The 19,526-nt window shown below is 42.8% G+C and overlaps 3 protein-coding genes across 17 annotated transcripts in view; 1 reads left to right on the top strand and 2 right to left on the bottom strand.

Annotated features, from left to right (window-relative positions):
• Positions 1–1,179: 1,179 nt before the first annotated feature.
• LOC135259728 (ubiquitin carboxyl-terminal hydrolase isozyme L1-like) lies at positions 1,180–7,972 on the bottom strand. 9 transcript variants are annotated; one of them, XM_064344398.1, is made up of 10 exons: positions 7,883–7,972; positions 7,456–7,516; positions 7,355–7,366; positions 6,241–6,369; positions 5,667–5,820; positions 5,390–5,475; positions 2,861–2,908; positions 2,302–2,371; positions 1,949–2,007; positions 1,180–1,630 (listed from the first exon to the last, which is right to left on the bottom strand). In XM_064344398.1, the coding sequence occupies exons 2-10, from the start codon at positions 7,486–7,488 to the stop codon at positions 1,547–1,549; spliced, it is 675 nt and encodes a 224-aa protein (XP_064200468.1). In that variant the 5' UTR covers positions 7,489–7,516; positions 7,883–7,972; the 3' UTR covers positions 1,180–1,546. The 9 variants fall into 9 exon arrangements, with proteins under 9 accessions (XP_064200468.1, XP_064200469.1, XP_064200466.1 ...); XM_064344399.1 differs by lacking the exon at positions 7,355–7,366; XM_064344396.1 differs by lacking the exon at positions 7,883–7,972 and having other exon boundaries at positions 7,456–7,848.
• A 166-nt stretch (positions 7,973–8,138) lies between these two features.
• Positions 8,139–13,785, bottom strand: LOC135259730 (serine/threonine-protein kinase pim-2-like). The gene is made up of 3 exons (XM_064344406.1): positions 13,205–13,785; positions 12,596–12,775; positions 8,139–12,295 (listed from the first exon to the last, which is right to left on the bottom strand). Exons 1-3 carry the CDS (start codon positions 13,647–13,649, stop codon positions 12,204–12,206), a joined length of 717 nt encoding a protein of 238 aa, XP_064200476.1. The 5' UTR covers positions 13,650–13,785; the 3' UTR covers positions 8,139–12,203.
• A 5,128-nt stretch (positions 13,786–18,913) lies between these two features.
• apbb2b (amyloid beta (A4) precursor protein-binding, family B, member 2b) overlaps positions 18,914–19,526 on the top strand; it is a 107,190-nt gene continuing 106,577 nt past the window's right edge. For 4 of the 7 annotated variants that reach the window (XM_064344393.1, XM_064344395.1, XM_064344394.1 and 1 more), the window contains exon 1: positions 18,914–19,054. The gene's annotated coding sequence lies outside the window, so the exon portion shown is untranslated. Of the gene's footprint in view, positions 19,055–19,291; positions 19,484–19,526 lie in introns of those variants that run through there. The other 3 variants (XM_064344391.1, XM_064344390.1, XM_064344388.1) reach the window with 3 other exon arrangements.

Genomic DNA, 19,526 nt, shown 5'->3' with positions numbered 1-19,526 from the left:
ATTTGTAGCCAAATGATCTGCGGCCGTTGGCCTGCTTTGCCTTGCACTTTTAATGAATTGTGAGTATCACAATCCTACGAGTGTACACTTCCAAAAGGCCTTTCTCTTTAAGTCCCACAGCTAGATACTGTCACTCTGCTTTCACCCGACTGTCAAAGTCACTGAGATATCCTCTTGCAACTATGTTAGCCATGATTATAGGCAACCATGCCTGTCCAGTATTTTTATACATGACCCAATGCCTGCTGGGTTATTATCTGCTAAATGAATGGACAAGCCACACCTTCGTGGTACCCTCTGACTTACATAAGCTTGTCATCTGTCATTTACCCAGGTATTTGTATTTTTGTTCTCTGCCACTCTTACATCTTTGTCTTTAAAAAAATAGCTGACTGAAGCACATACTTGACCTCCACACAATGATAAATGCTGCAAAATCCAAATCCACACAGGCTGCCTCAATGTGGGCCTGTAGACATATAGTGGCTGAACTGATACAGAGAGGAGAGAGCCATTTGCATCTATTATTAAAGATGGTTTATAAAATGCATCTTAAAAGTGGATTGTTGGGAGGGGGATGCAGTGGATGCATTCATCTGCTAAAATTTCAGTGACTTCCAGGTCATACATGAGAGAATTATATATCTTTAATGACCATGGAGTGATGTTAGGCATCCTTCTTCCAATGGCAAACCCACAGCTGGTGTACATGAACAAAAAAAAAACTATAAATTAATTTTATTTATTTTTTGGTGGCATCGAACCACAACACTAGGTTCCAAATGAATTTTGCCATTGCATCGCTTAGACTGAATTTGTTGTTGTGTGCCTCATTCAAGAAACAAAATGATAATATTTTAGAATTTTAATTATTATAAGCCAATGGGCACAGTGTTTATTCTGTACAACTCCACAGCACAACTGAAAAAATTCTTAAATGTCTACAACAGGGGTGGGCATTTTCACTTCTGGGGGCGGGGGGGGGGGGAAGGTTGGGGGCTGGTGAGTTTTCTATACATCAGTGGAGGTTAGCTTATAGACTAGCCTGTAGAACATTTACCATTGTTCTACCACAGTAAACCAATAGCCATTTGCGGTTCACAAGCTCCACAAAACATGTAGCTAAAATGTCAGATCGTATTAATGGCTGGGCTACTAAAAGAATGATCTTAAGTCAGAAACATTTTAAAAACATTTTAAGGACTTGAGCAGGCTAATATATCACCAAACTCTGCAACAACAGATGGCAGCAAAGCCCCATAACACAGCTCAGCAATTTCCAAACAGATTAGGCGTGTTTTTAAAGGCATCCCTATAAGGAAGTGTTGTCCTGCAGCTTTTGAGAAGAGACAGATAAAGTGATAATACAGGATTTTTATTTTCATTTTTAACTGTGCCAGATAATTACTGAAATTTATTGACACACAACTTTAAAGTGACAGGTAGGAATACAAAGGGAGACAAGATCCAGGTCAAGCAGGGATGAGGAGTGCTTTAGTCGTTTAAATGAAGGGTCAGTCCTCCAGTGTCCTCCTCCAGGGTCTGGTCAGGTTCTGCACAGAGCCACTGCCGAGAAGCGAACTTCGTCCTTTTCCCGCTCCATAAACTGACGGCAGATCCCTGCTGCATCCTGGGAAAAGTGAGACAACTCACACCTCCCACCAGGATCCACTTAATACCACCAAACACTGTAATCCAGCTACAGGTTTTCTACTAAAGGTTTAGTTGGTTTAACTGGGGTCACCAACCATTATTCTGGGGTGTCATGCCTGCTAAATATGGAGGATGATTTTCATGAAGATGGCTGTTAAAGCTAATTCGATCTTATCAAGGTTTTTATTGTGCATTGTGACATCAAAGGCAAGTGACCCAATGCATCTACCACTTTGTTGAAAGAATCTACTTATGCAATATGCATTTTACATTGCTTAATACAAAGTTACTGCACCTTTATGAAGTTATCCTCTGTTGTAGGGCCATGATTCACAGGGTAATTCAATCTGCCATCTAAAAAATGAAGGGGAGTAACAAGAGATTTCACAGGTTGAAATAATGAAAGTGGATTCATGACAGATATGGAAAATAATAAAAGATGGATTATGGACTCATGAACAAGGAATTATTATCTGTGTTGCAATTAACAAAAAGCTACGGATTCCATTGGTGTAAACCAGTCTTTCACTAACAGTAGTGAAACTATTTTACATTAAGGTTTGGTCATATGCATGAGGGACTCTCTCATTTGAATGCTCACAGCTATACAGTTCTACATGGTTTTTTGGGCACTTGTCGATGTCTCACCCAGTTCGTAAAGCTGTCCACCCACACTGATGAAGGTGATAAAGTGGAAGTTCACTTTGTCTGGGTCTACCTAAAAGGAGATAGATTAGGAAACTGGAGCGACAGTAACACTTAAAAGTTTAACCCTCATTGCTCATGAGGACCTCTAATACAACATTAGCCACACAAATATTCTCACCAACTCAAAACATACAAAGTAGTTTGAATAGAAATCATCAGCCATAGCTACTAGATTGATAGCCAATACCTGATCTTAGCCCATAAAAAATGCCACCATGACTGAATAGACTTCATTTCTGTGACAAAAAAGTGGAGCTGGGTCACAGCAATGATCAAACTTGAAGAAATCAGACATTGTGTGGAAACAGCAAGAGCACTGTAGCCACCATACACCTGAAGCAATCAGCGGACTGCCTGGAAATATTCCGTAAAAAAGTTATTCATAAAACCTGCTGGTGAGGCTAACTATCCAATGGCAATAGCAATAATCAAAATAAAAAGATGTTATATAAAGGTATTTAAAACACAGCAGAAGGAAAGGTGTGGAAAGGATCTGAACCTGACACTGTCCCTCTGCAGCCACTTCCTCATGGGCTGCTTGGATTTCCTGCGGAGAGGAAATATGTCATCAGGTCTTCTGTATTATCCTCAATAAAGCATTCACTCAAGGGCCTGAATTCAATCAACATTTGCCCTTATCTATGATTTATGACTGAATGCAATGCGAGTGTTCATTTCAGTCTTCACAGAAACAGTTCGGCAAGTTTAGTCATTGCCAAAGTTGATTCATCAAACCGTGTTTGCAAAGAACAAAATGAAAAATTGCATTTAATGTTATGTCTAAGTTTAGACGAATGTTGACTGAATTGAGGCCAAGGTAAACCAGACATTTTCAGCACTGCAACTCTTTGCCATTCTTTGAATAGTGGACGAAGATTGTGTTATTTTTGTAGATTTCTGGCACCATCTTGTGGATACCATTTTAACCTACATGACACAAGTACAAAACAAAACAGGCCAACCTACCTTTGCACTGCCAAGTGACTGTTATTTTAATACGCTTATCAGATGTGAAAAAATATTATTGAATGTGCCGAGAAGCTGTAGGTTACTGCCCACTGTTCAAATTTGAAAACAGCCCTCAACCCTACAACATAAGCGTATAGTGTCCAAAAACAAACACATTTTCGGTTTTGGATTTTTTCTTTTTGTTTATTTGCAGGGGGAAATAACAGTTAAACACTGGTAATTGCAAAGCAGTACCAGATGTATCTTATACAGTGAGCTCCATAACATTTGGTACAATTACTTTTCTTTCCTTCTTTATTTGGCTCTGTACTCAAACATTTTAGATTTGTAATCAAACAATTCACATGTGGTTGAAGTGCACATTCTCAGCTGTTATGTAAAGGCATCTTTATACATTTTGGTATTACAATGCAGAAATTACAGCACTTTTTATAGATAATCCCCCATTTCAGGGCAGCATAATGCTTGGGACAAATGGAGTCACAGGTGTTTCTGATTAGTCAGGTAAATCAAATCGCTTCCTTAATGCAGGTATAAGACAGCTTTCAGTACCTAGATTTTATTCTAGGCTTTTGGTTGCCTTTTGAGTCTGTTATTGACATTTGTCAACATGGAGACCAGAGTTATGCCAATGAAAGTCAAGGAAGCCATTAAGAGGCTGAGAAATAATAATAAGAAAAAAAAACCAGTCAGAGACACAGGCCACCTTAGGCTAACAAAAATCAACTGTTTGGAACATTATTAAGAAGAAAGAAAGCACTGGTGAGCTCACAAATCACAAAGAGCCTGGTAAGCCAAGGAAGACTTAAAAACTTCAGAAATACAGATGCTACACTGCAAGATGCAAACCACTAGTCTGCCGCAAAAACAGGATGGCCAGGTTACAGTTTACTAAGAAGCACACAAAAGAGTCTGCAGAGTTCTGGAAAAAGGTCTTGTGGACAGATGAGACCAAGCAGTGATGGCAAAAGGAAAGTGGCCAAAAGGAACTTCCCAAGTTCCAAAGCTGTGAAACATGATAGTGGGGGTGTTACGGTTTGAGCATGTATGGCTGCCACAGGTACTGCCTCGCTTGTCTTCGCTGATGATGTAAGTACTGATAGCAGCAACAGAATTAATTCTGAAGTGTACAGAAGCATCCTATCTGCTCAAGTTCAAGCAAATGCCTCCAAACTCATTGGACGGTGCTTCATTGTACAGCAAGACAATGATCCCAAACATACTGCTAGAGCAACAGAGGAGTTTTTCCAAAGCCAAAAACAGGAAACGTCTTGACTGGCCAAGTCATTCACCTGATCTGAATCAACTTGAACATGTGTTTCATATGCTGAAGAGAAAACATCAAATGAATACGTCCCAAACATTATGGTGCCCTGAAACTGGGGGGCTATGTAAAAAATGGCTGTAATTTCTACATGATGAAACCAAAGTGTATAATAGTATCCTTAAATAAGCTGAGAATGTGAACTTTAACCACATGTGAATTGTTTGATTACAAATCTAAAATTGTTGAGTACAGAGCTAAAAATGAAATAAAAAATACATCTTTGTCCCAAACATTATGAAGCTCACTGTATGTGTTTATAGCCAGAGCTAAATTCGAAAACCTAATTTATGCATGCAAGTCAAAAAAAGGAAATCAAAGTGTGGGTGATGCATCCAAAACACTGGAATTAAATGACAGCCATGAATCCACCCCATTTCATTTTGCAAGGGTCGTGTGAGGAGGCCAGGTTGATTAAATCTGAGATGCCTAAGGCATGCGGATGTGCTCATTATTATGAGATGGTCAGCTCTTCTTTGTAAATTAGTTTAAATTTACACATCAATAAAAACAACATGACCAGAATGTTTATGGAGCATTTATCAAGAATTAAAGAGGCCGTTAATATAAGAAACGTCAGGCATTCTGAGTTACCTCATTGATCCCCTTGTCATTAAATTGATCTGGGCTTTTAAGTCATTCATTCTTTGGGACTGGCTTGGCATTCTCCTCTACGCGCTACACGCTGCAAAAAAGTCAAAACACCAGCCAGCTTCAGTAGTGCGCAAACTGTACCTGGTTTGTCTCCAACCTCTTGGCTCGGTCATCTGCAGACATGCTGGCTGTGTCATCCAGGAACCTCTTAATTACAGCGCCAGCCTCTTCAATGGAGAGATTACAGTCAATGGTTCAGTATTACAGGTTGACATAAATCTCCTGGCTAGTTCTGACTAGATGTTTCCACCACCATATTAACGCACAGGCTGACTTCTACTCCACCCAATCACAGACCATGTTTTTTTTTTTAAGTGAAAAGTGCAGTGGGTGTCCCAGCCCTGCCTGGCCAGCTCACCAAACTCCAGCCTGTGTTTGTTGTTGGCCACAGCATGCAGCAGGCCAATCGTCCCACAGGAGTTCCCCACGGTCTGCTTGATGAAGTAAACCTCAGACTCCCTCTTGTGGCTGTCACCCATCACCTCCGTCTGCTTCTCTCTGTAAGCCTCGTGCTGACACAAAAGGACCCCCAAAGGGTTTACGCACACTTATGGCACACACTCGAATACGGGACCACAGTATGAGCACAAACAAACCATGCAGAGTGACCTGCAACATTTAGCCACACACAGAAAGCTACTGCACGTGCTCACACAAACCATTATCATGCACCTGCCCACTACACTTACCTACACAAGCAACAAATACAACCATTTAAAGGTATTTTAAAAGGATTTTTTCCCCTTGCTGTGGCCCTGTGTTTACGATCAAAGTCTCCTCCACCATCTTCAACCCCGCCCACTCACCTTGAGTACCCCACCTAACGTAGCTAGCTGGATAGGTAGAGATGACGTTACTTACAGGTCCTACATGCCTACATCCTCTACATGCCAAAACATGTTTACTTTCAGGTACATGGCAATAAGGCTTACCTGTTGCGTGAGAGGAAAAAGCAACATGACTGCAAAGGAGGGTGAAGGCACCCAGGACAATGCTTCCTCTTCCAGCCCCATGATGTCAACAAACTGCCAACCATTACCTACACCCAACTTAAAGAGCAGCTGGAAGCGGTGTGGAGTGGATGGTGTTAAAATAAGTCATATCATTAAAATGCAAGTAGTAAAAGTAACAACACAATGTATTTAATTTCATTTAAGTAAACAAGAGGCTGTCATACTGAAAAACCTATAAACTACATAAATAAAAAAGCAAACATGAAGAGAAAAGTGTGATTTCATAACTGTCCAAAAAGACATGCTACTCAGAAAGTATTTTCAATATGGCATAATGTATGATAGGTACATGAAAACATTTTGCAAACTAAAGGTTTCAGTTTGTATGCGCAAATAACGGCTTTGTTGCTGTCAGAAGAGAAACATGGGAAAGCGGGGTACTTATGACTAAGCATTCAGGTTCGATTGGGGAACCGACGAAACGATAGACCGCCGTGAGGTATGTAATTTACGAAGAGTGAACCGTCATTTTAAAGGCTGTTAAATTGTAGCTTATGCTTCAGATATCGCTCGTGACTCGTTCGAAAGGTGTGCCCTCCTCTGCTTTTTCTACTACTACACGACTAAAGCACATAACACATCAAGACCACAGCTCGCAATGTGCCTGTGGTATCCCGTTATAGCCTACCTATCTACCTATTTCCCAGAGAACTTCAGCTGCAGGCATTGGAAAACGTTAATTTAAAAATGAACACAGGAGGAGGTCTACAAAGTTCTCCTGTAAACTTTTTTGGTGACCCGAAATAGGCTTGCATACCAAGGAAATCAAAAATTATAGCATACATTTTTTTGTAAAACCATTAGCAGCAAGCGAGATTTAACGTTGGATTTTATTATTTTACAAAGGTCCGTTTAAATTTCTTTATTTTAAAGAAAGTCATTTTTTAAAATAAGCCTGTAAGTTCTTTTGAAAGTTTACCACGGGGAATACTAATTGCTTTATGTAGCCTACCCTGCAACCCTACTTCATGTATGAATCAGGACCATTTCCTGGTCAAGGGTGACAGCTGTTACTGGAGAAGGAAGCACTTACTTTGTTCAGCATCTGGAAAAGGACAGGATTTCACACGCTTAATCGTCTCAGAGACATACTGTATATTATGCTGCACATAAACATGAGCAACAAAAGCTCACCTCAGGGTTAATTTCCAGAGGTTTCCACTCCATTGCGCTTTCGCTTTTCTCAATCTGAAATCTGTCATGACGTGTGGACAAAGTCATCACGTAAGCCTGCTAAACTGTCAGGCAAAACCCTTTCTCAAGCACTCCGACCAGCGGCAATTTTTCCAGCACAGCCGGGTGGGATTTAGAATAGGAAAGGCAATTATAATAAGACGACTATTTACAGTTATGCACACGACACAATTCACATCTGCAGTCGTAAAATGTACCTCGTACCGAGCAAGGATAATATAAACATTGTTAGAATATTAACAGTTGGCTGTAGTCCACAGATGCAAGACAGACGTGCTGTCAATGACGGATTCGGCGGTAGGGACGAAAACTTTCAGTAACGGCGGTATTGAAAATTAGACTCATAAGTGAAAATAAATTCTACAACCTTTTAATTTTCCAGCCATGAACGAAATACACGGAAGGCAGCCACTGTGTCTTCTTTGCAATCGCCCGCTATTGTTTGACTGCCTTTTTAACAGCGCAACCCATACTATAACTAAATATTTTGTAGCAATTTCAGTGAGGGACAGACCCGCAGAGCTGCGCTCATTTATTAACCAGTAAAGCTCTAGAACACTGAACTGTATAAGAATGCAGTTTTTAATGAAGCGCCTGTAATATGAAGCAAGCCCAGGAGCCTGCGGACCTCTATTTGTGACCCAGGTAACTTGGTCATTTCCTTACTGCCTCTACTTTAGCCAGTCTGTAGTTGAGTGAAAGCTAGGGGCATGCACTAGTATGTCATCTGAGTAGTCTACACATGCTCTAGCTGGAATACCTTATAGAACCCGCTCCGTTAGCAGTTTGCACATGGCTGGGCTGTTAGTAAGACCAAACAGCATGCAGTGGAATTTCCACAGGCCCCTCCCCACAATAAAGGCCATTCTTGGGGTGTGGAGTGGCAGTGAGGGGGACCTGGGCATACTCGCTGCGTAGGTCAAGCAAACGGAAGCAAAACCAAGTAGAGCCTCCTATGCTAAACTGCATTGTCAATATGGGGGAGCGGGTAAGAATCTTCTTTAGTTATTCCATTTAGCCTCCTCCAGTCTACATAGAACTAGAATAGAATACAAGAATACAACTCTTGCTCAATAATGGTTGGGCCTAAGTGCAAGGGTGGCTTACAGCGATCGAACATGTTGGCTGTCTGCCCGGTTGCTGTCCCCAGTTTAATGTCCTTTGCACATGGCGTGCTACATGCTAACGGTCCCATTTGAATCAAACTAGCAGTAGAGCCTGTGTCAATTAGAGCGGTTACTGGTGTCCCTGACCACTTCACAACAAATGCTATTGTCGCTGCAGCCCACGCGGCCCGCCCTTTGCTTCTCAGGGCATTGCTGCTCTCTGTTTCCCAGTTGCTGTGGCTTTTCACTGTCATCCTGGGGCCTCTGTTTACAGTCTCATCAGATGTCCTTCTGTCCCACACCACCGGCACCAGAAGTCCCACCTCAGAGCCACTACCGCCCTGGCCAGAACTGACATCTCTACCTGTCCGCCCCCGTCTTCCTAGCCTACTGCCTCAAGAACTGCCTGGAGTTTGCAGTCGGTGCTTTGGTTGTTGAGGATCGCCTCCCAAGTCCTCAGTCTGTGTCAGTGCTGCATTCAGGTTGTTTGGGCGGGCAATAGGGACCTATTGCCTGAAGTGTGCCAGACAGACCCGCCTCAGGAAGGTGTCAATGGCCAGACTGTCTCCAGCGGAGCCACTGAACTGCGGGTTGGCTCATTGAATTAGCCGCTGCATGGAGGCCCAGCTTCTCCCCAGGTCACTTTTCTTTAGAAACTGTTCTTTGAGAGCGATACTGTAGGGTGCCTTGCTGAACTGCTTGGTCATCATGGCAATGAGATGGTTGAATGCTCTGGGCTCATTGTCACTGATGTCTAGGAGTGCCTGTAGCGCTTCTCCTTCCAGGGAAGCCAACAGGTTGATGCCCCTCTCCTACCGGCTCCAACCCTCCACTTCCCAGATGAAGTTAAACTGTTCCAGTTAAGCTTGCCAGCTCCCTTTTCTGTCAGACTGCAACATTTTTGTGCTGAGTTGGGGCTAGCGGAGAGTTCCCCACGCTAGCTAGGCCATAGTCAGGGGTTCACTCCCGCGGGCCGAGCTTGTTAGCATGGCGAGTGGGACCCGGTGGAAAGTTCCCCCTATCCGTGGCTTGTGGGACGGGGCTCCGCCGAAGCAAGTGTAGGTCCCAGTCGGACCCCGCGTCACTGACTTGCTAGCAAGGCGTGGTAGGCTTAGCGGAGGGTTCCCACGGTCCCCAGCAGACAGGCCGCCGCAGGCTCTGCTAGCGCCGCGCGAGATAATGTATTCGTAATCTCCTGCAGGGCGCTAGGCTGCAGCAGGCGGAAATGGAAATGTGTGCTCATGGAAATTTCACTCAGTGTCGCCCTGGGCTGCAAACCCATTGATCCTACCCCACAATTAGCCCTTTCCCGCCATGGGGTTGCTATCTGCACTGTCTTCTTCTGCTTACTCATCGCCTCTGGCCATCTCTTGAGTAGGCGTGTAAGGTCTTCTTCGATTTGAAGACCCACTGACACAAATGTAGCAATTTCAGTGAGGAACAGACCACCCGGATCTTGCAGTTGAGTCATAATTAATAACCAGTAAAGCACTGGAAAACCCAACAAGCATGACACGGAAGGAACTGGATGCAAGCGCCAGCTGTGCGCCCTTTTTATACCTAGCCTGCAGCTGTTATGCAAATACTGGCGCAACTTAGGGTGCCAAATGATTGGCTAGCTGCACATGAACACAGAAGTAACACACTAATACCCATTAACAGTTAACATGCTGCAGCGGCTGCCTGGCTAGATTTATTAAACGATTCTGTACTACGATTATTGACACAAACAGCAGCTAGGCCTTTGGCAACAATCAACTCGGCAATTCTGAAACTGACTAGAGGAATTTCACAGCTGCTCTATTGCTGTAAAACTGTTTAACTTGAAATTTAAATACATTATAAAATAATAACAGTAGTAGTAGTAATAATAATAAACAGAACAATAACAACAAAACAACAAGAACAATAATAATAACAGACATATTAAATAACACTGGGATGAACTTTTGAAAGGGATGAAGATGGAGGAAATTAGGAAAGAAATAAAACTGATCTCAATGAAGATCAAAGATTGAAGGTCATCAATCTTATATTGCTGTGTATGGTGCCTTTTACAAATCAGAAATGTTTTGAATATTTGCCAGAAGGGGGAGCCACAGTATTTACAGTGCGTGCAGCCAAGTTACCATCTCACAGTCTCCCACAGTCTTTCTCTGAACGCATTATGTAATCAATAATACAAAGCAGGTATTGTGAACAACACTCAATATCCCCTTTCACAAAGTCTTAATCTGCTTGTTTAAGGGAGTCATTTCTTGCTCAACCGATTACTTCTGTTAAACAAACGCAGCATTTTTTCATTCTCCCATGACAGAAGGCCTGTTAGCTCAAGCACAGGGGACATTATCAGTTTGTGAGTAATACAGAATCTAATTAATTAGAGGTCTTTGACTGAAAGCTGGTCTTGTCTTGCATTTTTCCATGCGATAGGAACTACAGGTATGTCACAGGTTGTACTGTGGGCAGAAACCACCTCATGGTTCACAACCAGTTTGCGTAACAAAAATATGTGTAAGTAAAAGACAAAAATCATTGAATCAATATTATTATTTAATAATAATTTTTTAATTCTTTGAATGGAGCTGCAATGACATTTATTCCCCTTTAATACTGGTTATGGGGATCTGTCTCTGGACTGGTCTGTGGGTACTAACTGTTCATCGCAACGGAAGGACACGTATTAACAGAGATAGAATGAAGGTGGGATGTTAAAATGATCATGTCATATCTTGTTTTAATCTCCAAATTAAACCAAATTAAATTTATTAAAAGCTTATTTTGCATTTAGCTAGCAAATGCTAAGGATGGAATTTGAGAGCATATAATTCAGTATTGAGCTTATTGTGATCACTCATTTAGCCAGGCTCAGGCCAGTTATGTCCGTATTGATACTGTTTGTCTGTACATATGTACAGATGTCTTATGTACAAACTTGGAACTTATGTATATATGTATAAACTATATGTTTATAATGTTTGGAACTGAGATAAAGATAGTGTGTACTTAGTATTTTCTGCATTAATTGTATCGCTGTATTGCTTTAAATATCCAAATAATGTTCTGGGTATACAGTACTACCATAAGTTATGGAAACACTGCATTCATGAACAGAGTTTGATGATTCATGCAATATTTTACAACAATTGCTCTTTTTGGCGTAATAAGTGTATATCATAAAAACCATTATCAACATAATATCCAAATATCCAAAACCATTCATCGACAGTATATAAATTTCCTCCACTTTAATCCCAGGTTCCTTTCTTAGGGGTGTGACACAGAACGGTAAAAAGAAGTTTGCTCGTTTCTGCTGTAATATTAGCTGCCACCTGAAATATTGCAGTCTCCCCGCTGTCTGTGACGTCCGTCCTTTCTGCTATTTACGTTGTCATGGCTGCGCGGGTCATTTGCAGTGCATGTGCGCACTAAACCCTTGCGGTATCGGTGACAAGTCTACCCCCGCGCTGAAGGCTGTACCCAACGTAAACACCCGGGGGGAAACGAGCCATACCCACGCTCGGGTTTCTGCGGTAACAGTGGCGATGGACACGTTGCCCGTTGCCTCGTCCCCCCGCGGTCTTACTGAAACCAAGCGTGCTGTAGGATCTCCTCCAGGGTCGGCCGGCCCCGAAGCCGCTTGTCCAGGCAGCGTTGCAGGAGGTCTTTGCACTCTGAGGGAGATCCACAAAAACAAGCAGAATACGGTTAGCGGTTCTGTGAGTGAATATAACCCACTGAAAATATTTGGTTGAGCATCGGCTATGTAATAGCTGTCTCTTTGACATATCCAACTATCTGTTTTCCCCTCTCAAGGGAAAACTAAATTTCAAGCACCAAACATTTTTTCCCCACAAAATATATTTAGAGGACCTCTTTCAAGGTTCTGTTTTTGTTTTCATTTGCTTTTTTTAGAAGAGAAGGCAAAGAAACATTTAAATTGTGAAGGCGAAGAAACAACCCTTCTGGCTTACCGTTGGTGAGCTCCTGCCACAGGTAGAGCTCCTGGTAGATGATTTCTTTGGGGGTGCTGAAGGGAAGGATCCGGGTCAGCATCTGGTACAGCACGATCCCCAGCTGCCAGACGGTGGAGGGCACCGCGTGGAATTCGGAGCGCAGGTAGCACTCCGGGGGCATGTGCAGGCAGGTGCCAGCTGTGCAGGACGGAGAACAGTGGCAGCTGTAGCCAGGGGGCGCTCTTGGCCATTCTATTAAACGGCCACTCTGTGTGCTGTGGAGTTTCGTCATTTCAGGGGAATAGAAATCCCCACCCATGCAAAATCAGAAGCCAATCAGCAGTGTCAACACAGGATATCCAGTAATTAAAACATATGTGCTGTGACTTACTGAATTCTGAACTCTTTTGTTGCTTGCCTTATTCCAGTGGAAATGCTAACTCCCCCATACAATAAACCCCTTTTAAATAAAACTCATTTAGATTAATTTTTTTCACTGTAGGGTTTCTATGCTTTCAATCTCAGCTGGTGCCCATTCCCCAAGCTTAATTTTTTTCCCGTCTTTGTGTTATGTAATTTCATCCAGAATTTTTAATGAGGCCCTGACACTGTCAGCGGATCCCCCACCGTGGAACTTGTGGGGACTCTCGTTCAGCATGGCGCCGCAGCCGAAGTCCAGCACGTGCACGAGCGGCCCGCTGGCGTCCGTCTGCACCAGCACGTTGTCCAGCTTGATGTCGCGGTGCACCACCCCCCTCCCGTGGATCTCCAGCACGGCCTCCACCAGCTGCCTCAGTATCACCTGCAGAGAGCGGAGGGGAACCGGGGGGGACGCGATTGTATGGTGCCTCAGCGGGAGGTCCGGTCTGAACAATGCGTATGAAATCTTCGTGTCAGAGTCGGGAAGGAGGGAAGGGAGGGAGGGAGGGGGGTTGGGGGGATGTTGGTTTCCTAGCCCTCTCACATTTTTATATGACCGTGTCTCACAGATGTTTGTGGTTTTGTACGTAATGAAGCCACACTGAACTGTGTGTTTTGCTTTTTCTCTGTCCAAAAAACTGGTCCCTTTCATTAGAGAAGGAAAAAAGTGTGTGTGCGTGTGTGTGCGTGTGCGTATGTTGTGTGTGTATGCATATGTGTGTATGTGTGTGTGTGTGTGTGTTTGCGCTTCAAATGGCTTATCTCCCCCCAAAAAACAGACACCTAGGACTGCCATGTCTTGGGCTTCAGATTGTCGGACCAGGGACTAAGTATAGCAGGTTAGACTACATGAACACAAAGGTTGCAGAGTGCACTGCTCTGATAATATGCAGTAATATGCTGCATATTATTCTTAATTGGCCAACTCCTCTAAGACAGTACGGCTTCCTCATATTGACCTGATGTGGGCATGTATGTTCTCATTATCTCACTCATTCTGAGAGCAAATGTACACATTGTGATCTGGCAAGTCCCCACGTTGCTGGAACGCGACGCCGTTCGGTCACCTTCGCCTCGCCCTCCTGCAGAAACCCGCCTCTCTGCAAGACAAAATCGAAGAGGTCCAAGGAAGGAAGGGGCCGCTCCAGAACGAGGAGCACCTCCTCCTGCAGCTTGTACCAGTCCAGGAGGCGAATCACGCCCTTGGGGGAGGGGCTGCCCCTGCTCATGATCAGCAGCAGGAAAACCTCCAGGGGGATCTCTTGCATTTGCCCGTCTTGGTTCTATGAGGGGGCAGCAGACACGGTCCAGACAGAGGAATCAATCACAGACACTGTCCGGGTCAAAAATTGGATACACTGTCAGTTCACACATGTCAATCACAGGTATGGCACTATCAGGGGCGTCAATCACAATTTACATGCAGTTATTGTCAGAGGAAACAATCGGGGGAACGGCCATGAATATCAAGCACAGCTGATGTATGAGACACATGGCCTGTCTGGTGTATCCAGCACAGGTTCTGTTTGTGATGTCAAGCATAGCTACTGTCAAGACTACAAAACACAGGTGACAGGACTCAAACACACTTTATCAAAGTATCAAACATGGTGACAGGACTACAGCACACAGGTATTGTCAAACACAGCTACAGTCAGAATATTTACACTGGCTCAGCCTGTGAATCCAATATTTATATGATGGAACATTTGTTTCAATTATATATACAGTATGTATATGCTATTATTTGTTCAAGGGATAGTCCAACTTTTTGGGAAATTCGTTTTTTAGCTATCTAACCCATAGCTAGATCATAAGATTGATACCAGTTTCACCTCTGTGTGTCCTGCACAAAAATATTAGACATCATCTACAGGCTGCATGCTAACTGTCGTAGCTCTATGAATGGCTGCAGATGGAAGCAGCGCTAGCTCTGCTAAGTTAAGTCTACAAGCGTGAGTTTGGGGTTGCCAGGTATACATGTCACTGACTGCAACTCCAAACTCATGCTTCAAGTGGCGCTGCACAGCTACTAATCACTATGCCCAGTGGATATATACAGGGTTATTTGTCAATTATGGTTCTGAATTTACCTGCCTCTAGAACAACTAAGGTCTTGTTTTTCTGTTTTTAGACCTGAAGCACCTCATGGACCTGACTTGTAACTCACTCACTCACGTTCAGCAGGCTGAAGCTTCTCCACAAGGGGGAGCTATTAGTACTCAAGTAGCTGAAATTCGGGGAGTGCTACGTATGAGTGGTTCTACGCATCAATGACACTGTGCGTCATTGTTGTTTTTACTTATAAACATACAAGATGCCAGTGCAAACAACTTGGCTTTTGGAGATGTTAGAAGGGTTATTTCCGTCATTAAATGGCAAATCTAACGTTGCTTCCATCGGCAACCGTTCATAGAGGTAGAACAGTTAACATGCAACTCGTAGATAGTGTCTAATGTTTTTGTATGATAGCAAAAAAGCAAATTTCCCCAAATTTGAACTATTCCTTTAAGACATAGCACGTTTGAAGTGTCATACTTTATGATAAAGCCCCACCGAGTTTCATCACGAACTCTGCAAAAGAAACTACTCACTGTAGTAGCCCAGGTCACCTTGTGCAGTGGGATATGTTTTACTGCCACCTGGAGAGCAAATGCAAAGCGAACACTCACATTACTGTATGTACTCATTCTGTCCAATTCTGTCCGTACTTTATTTTATTTTATTTTTGGATACACGTGATGTAGGTGAAATTTAAAACAGTACTGTGAAATGTGAAGTGTGCTGTATATTAGTATTCTAACATTGTTTTCGGTTTTGGTGAGTGGTTCATACTGGCAACATGTCTTCCTTTCTGAGGCCCGAGTACACCCTGCCATAGCTCCCTGTTCCAATAGTACATCCCTCTTCGTGCTTTTCCTCAAACACTGTTGAAATTGATGGGAAAGATATTCTGTATAATTAAATGAGCGGCTTGATCCTAATATTTAAGTCACCTGAATAGTAAACTGGGACCAAAACATCGTCCTTGGCCCAACAGGTAACTATATTAATTGTGAATTGTTGTTAATCAATGGTTTTGCAGCCCTACAGTTCATAGTTCTTTATATTGGTTACAAGTCAAAGGATGGGGGGAAAGGCTTCTCTTTTGTTGAAACTCAAACAGTTATTAGTTTATTATTATTATTATTATTAGTAGTAGTAGTAGTATTGGTGTTGTTGTTGTTGTTAATAATAATAATAATAATAATAATAAATTAGTTTCTTTCCAAACCAAATAACAAAAGGAAAAAAGAGGCTAAATGAGATAAAATGACAGATTAAGATCCTGGATGTTCTCTGACCTCTTCGCTGGCAGGTTGGGTCATTATAGGGCACTGGACAGCACCTTCTACTGTCTGTCCTTGCGCTTGGACCCTCCGCGTTCTGAGAACAGGAAAAGGACCCAGGGGAGGGCTGGTTTTTATGGGAGAAGGAGTGCTTCTTCCTCCTCCTCCCACTCTGACCCTCTACAACTGTGCTGGAAGGCTCTTTCTCTCTTTCTTTCTCCTTCTCCTCCTTGTTCCTTCTTTTCTTTCCCCTGCCTCTCCTGTTCCAGCAACCGCTACTAGGTTTTCTCTTCATTCCCCTCTGCTCCCTCTCTTCTCCCTCCTCCTGCCTCTTTGGCCTCTGAGATCCTTTAACCGTTTCTGGTGCAGGATTGCTATTCATAATGGCACTACAAAAGATATATTTCTGTTCTGCAGTTAAATAATATGCGATACAGTCTAATAATAAGTGGCAATGGTTGGTCAGACAATGGTTGGGAGTTTTATATGTACTACGGAACCTTTGCTCCTGTTGTCTGAGCAACACTGTGACATCATAATATTGATTGGTCTTATGACATCATATATATAAAAAATTGCATTTCAAAATGTGAGAATATTTTTCAACAGTCAGCAGATTGTTGATCAAATGAACAAATTTGATTAAAAAAAAAAAAATATTTGCTAATACTTGAAATACTGTAAACACCATTATGAATTCAGCCATTAAAAATACATTAACTACTGTATTTCATGGTATTTCTGTCTGCATTATTATTATAATTATTATAATTGTTGTTGTTGCTGTTGTTGTCAGTTTTGCAGTTATTTGCGGAATAGTTGATCCTTTTGCCACTTAAATAGACCATCATGGTTGCTAATGTGTCTCCTTCCCACATTTCATCTGGATATTTTCCCAGCTATTTGTAATAATCACATTGTTTTTCATTGACTTGATTTATTAATTGAATATTGCCCATGTGTTTGGTTCTTATACTATTTGTCCTGCTGACTTGCTGCAATCTTGTGCATGTGGTGCAAATGCGATATAGGCTAGTCTTTGATGTGTGCAAAGTTTCTCATTTGTGCCACTTTCGTGGTCTTTCTCACATGACACGGCTGTGTGTCAATTCCATGGTCAAAGGCACTGAAGGTCACGGGACAGCATTTATCCCTTCAAATCACTGCCTTATTGCTCGCAAGGCCAGGTCCTAAATTAGCGCATGACACTTCAAGTGTCCGTAAGAGGGTGCGCTGTCTGCGTGAGTGTCTCCTCGTATGAAATGTGTCACTCAGCTTCTGACCCATTGCCATTGTTTCCCCTCCACCTGCAAAACATGCCCGAACGATATGAAGGTGTTCATTTTTAACGAGCTCTACATGATGCTGGGGTTAATGTGAATATTACATATGACCCTGCAGTGGAACTAAGCATTTCGCACATCAAGCCAAACAACAAGTGCAAACATGTGATTTAGTCACATCGGTTGCTAGGAGATGGACACAGGTCCAGGGAGGTGGCCAGGGGAGTAGGGCATGTCCAGGAATGTGGCTGGTGGAATAATTCATAACAATTCTGGGCTTCTGGAAGGGCACTGGTAAAGGGGTCCCTCATGAGACTCTATAAAATGGAATTTATTGCAAAGGCTAGAGCAGACCTCTTGTTGACTGCCTTGGGGTTGCTATCCCCTGTGTGTGCACATTGGTTAATAAATATCATTGTTTGTAGCTGCTGTTGCTGTTGGGGTTTGAGCAGAGGTTCTCAATCACCACTTCTGTAAAAGGATATGAAATTCCAATGTATGTGACGACACATACGTCAATATACAAATGTATATCCACAATTGTACGTGCAGTTTCCAATTAGGAGATGTAACTATTTCTGGAAGGAGTACTCTTGTGAGAACACATTAACAACAAAAAAAAGAAAACCTGCTGAAGCCTGTCAGTCGAGACAGATGTGTAGAAATCCAATTTCCTCCCTAATTTTTCCAACAGACTGAGACCGGGGCCATTTTGAATCACAGGTCAAACAGAAAGAGCCCCCGATGGAAGGAAGCAGAACATAAAAGCAAAGCGGAAATGGAACTGCCATTGGGTCATGAATTCTCTCCAGAGACACACCTTGGGGTTACTGGGTACACAGAACTGCCCTGGAGTCGTGTAATATAGTGGCTAGAGAACAGGGTTGCAGTAAAAATGAAAAAAAAAGTTGCAGGTTCCGTTTCTATATATTGGTCTACCTTTGAATAAGTAAATTGCCATCTGCATTAAGCACATTCCATGCAATTGAAAGCAATACATTTAAAAACTGATTGAATGTGTTCATGTTTCGAAGTGTGATAATGGAATCTACAAGCAAAAGCAACACCTGTGTTTATACTATTATGTTAAGACAAACCTAAATAAACATTATAAGCATGCTCACACACCCCCACCCACACATGTGTGTAGACTGCATGATTACCTACAGAACACATAAGTTTCAAACTCAAACTATGAATTCGGCCTGTTACTCATTACAATCATTATGGCAATGATTAGAATTATTATAATCCCCCCCTCCCCTCCCCTCCCCTCCCCCCAACACCGCGCGGCTTCACAGAAGTCGGCGGAAACTATTTCCTGTGCTTAGCACTGTGATTGGAGCGTTCAGTTCCGGAGCGACTGGAGCTGAAACCTCGGCGACGTTGGGAGGCAGTGACATCTGGGAGGCGAACGGCAGAGGAAAACAGCTCCAGAGATCTAGGTGAGTGATGAGGTTTGCAAGAAATTCTGCTGACATATGAGCACTATTTTGAATCCCCGAGTAAATCTGGCTGGAGACGATTGGCATAAAATGAATTTAAATGTAATTTTCAGCTGTGAATATCTGATTTTGTGTTTTGGGGGGTTTCTTCCCTGCTGGACTGCGTGATGAAATCAGTATTCTCTAGTATGTAGACGGGAGGAGGTGGGGGACATAGCTAGGGGGTTGTTGCGGCAGCTAGGGTCCTCTGTTCTTCCAGCCCTGTGTAGATTTTGGAGGAGTTAATTTATACACAATCAACATGTAGCTTGTTAAAACGCTACTTCCAACAGAAATGTAATTAAATTCCACAACTTGCGACATCCCTTCTTCTGCACTGCATTGCTGTAAGATTGCGTTTCCATTTCATTTGGGAGGCGCTTCCCCTCGGTAAGCTACTATATGTGAACAGACGGAGTTGCATGGAGCGGAG

This window comes from Anguilla rostrata, chromosome 7 (genome assembly GCF_018555375.3).
Source record: "Anguilla rostrata isolate EN2019 chromosome 7, ASM1855537v3, whole genome shotgun sequence".
Lineage (NCBI taxonomy): Eukaryota > Metazoa > Chordata > Actinopteri > Anguilliformes > Anguillidae > Anguilla > Anguilla rostrata.
This window is presented reverse-complemented; position numbering and strand designations above follow the sequence as displayed.

Excerpts from the sequence above, each read along its gene's own strand:
- LOC135259728 (XM_064344396.1), bottom strand. The coding sequence starts at position 7,542 with ATGACTTTGTCCACACGTCATGACAGATTTCAGATTGAGAAAAGCGAA. Across the intron at positions 5,476-5,666 it reads CAAACACAGGCTGGAGTTTG|AGGCTGGCGCTGTAATTAAG; the intron begins GTGAGCTGGCCA and ends TCTCCATTGAAG. Across the intron at positions 2,372-2,860 it reads CTGCAGAGGGACAGTGTCAG|GTAGACCCAGACAAAGTGAA; the intron begins GTTCAGATCCTT and ends ATCTCCTTTTAG.
- LOC135259730 (XM_064344406.1), bottom strand. The coding sequence starts at position 13,649 with ATGAAAGGGACCAGTTTTTTGGACAGAGAAAAAGCAAAACACACAGTT. Across the intron at positions 12,776-13,204 it reads GAGTCCCCACAAGTTCCACG|CTGGCACCTGCCTGCACATG; the intron begins GTGGGGGATCCG and ends CGTCCTGCACAG. Across the intron at positions 12,296-12,595 it reads GTGGCAGGAGCTCACCAACG|AGTGCAAAGACCTCCTGCAA; the intron begins GTAAGCCAGAAG and ends GATCTCCCTCAG.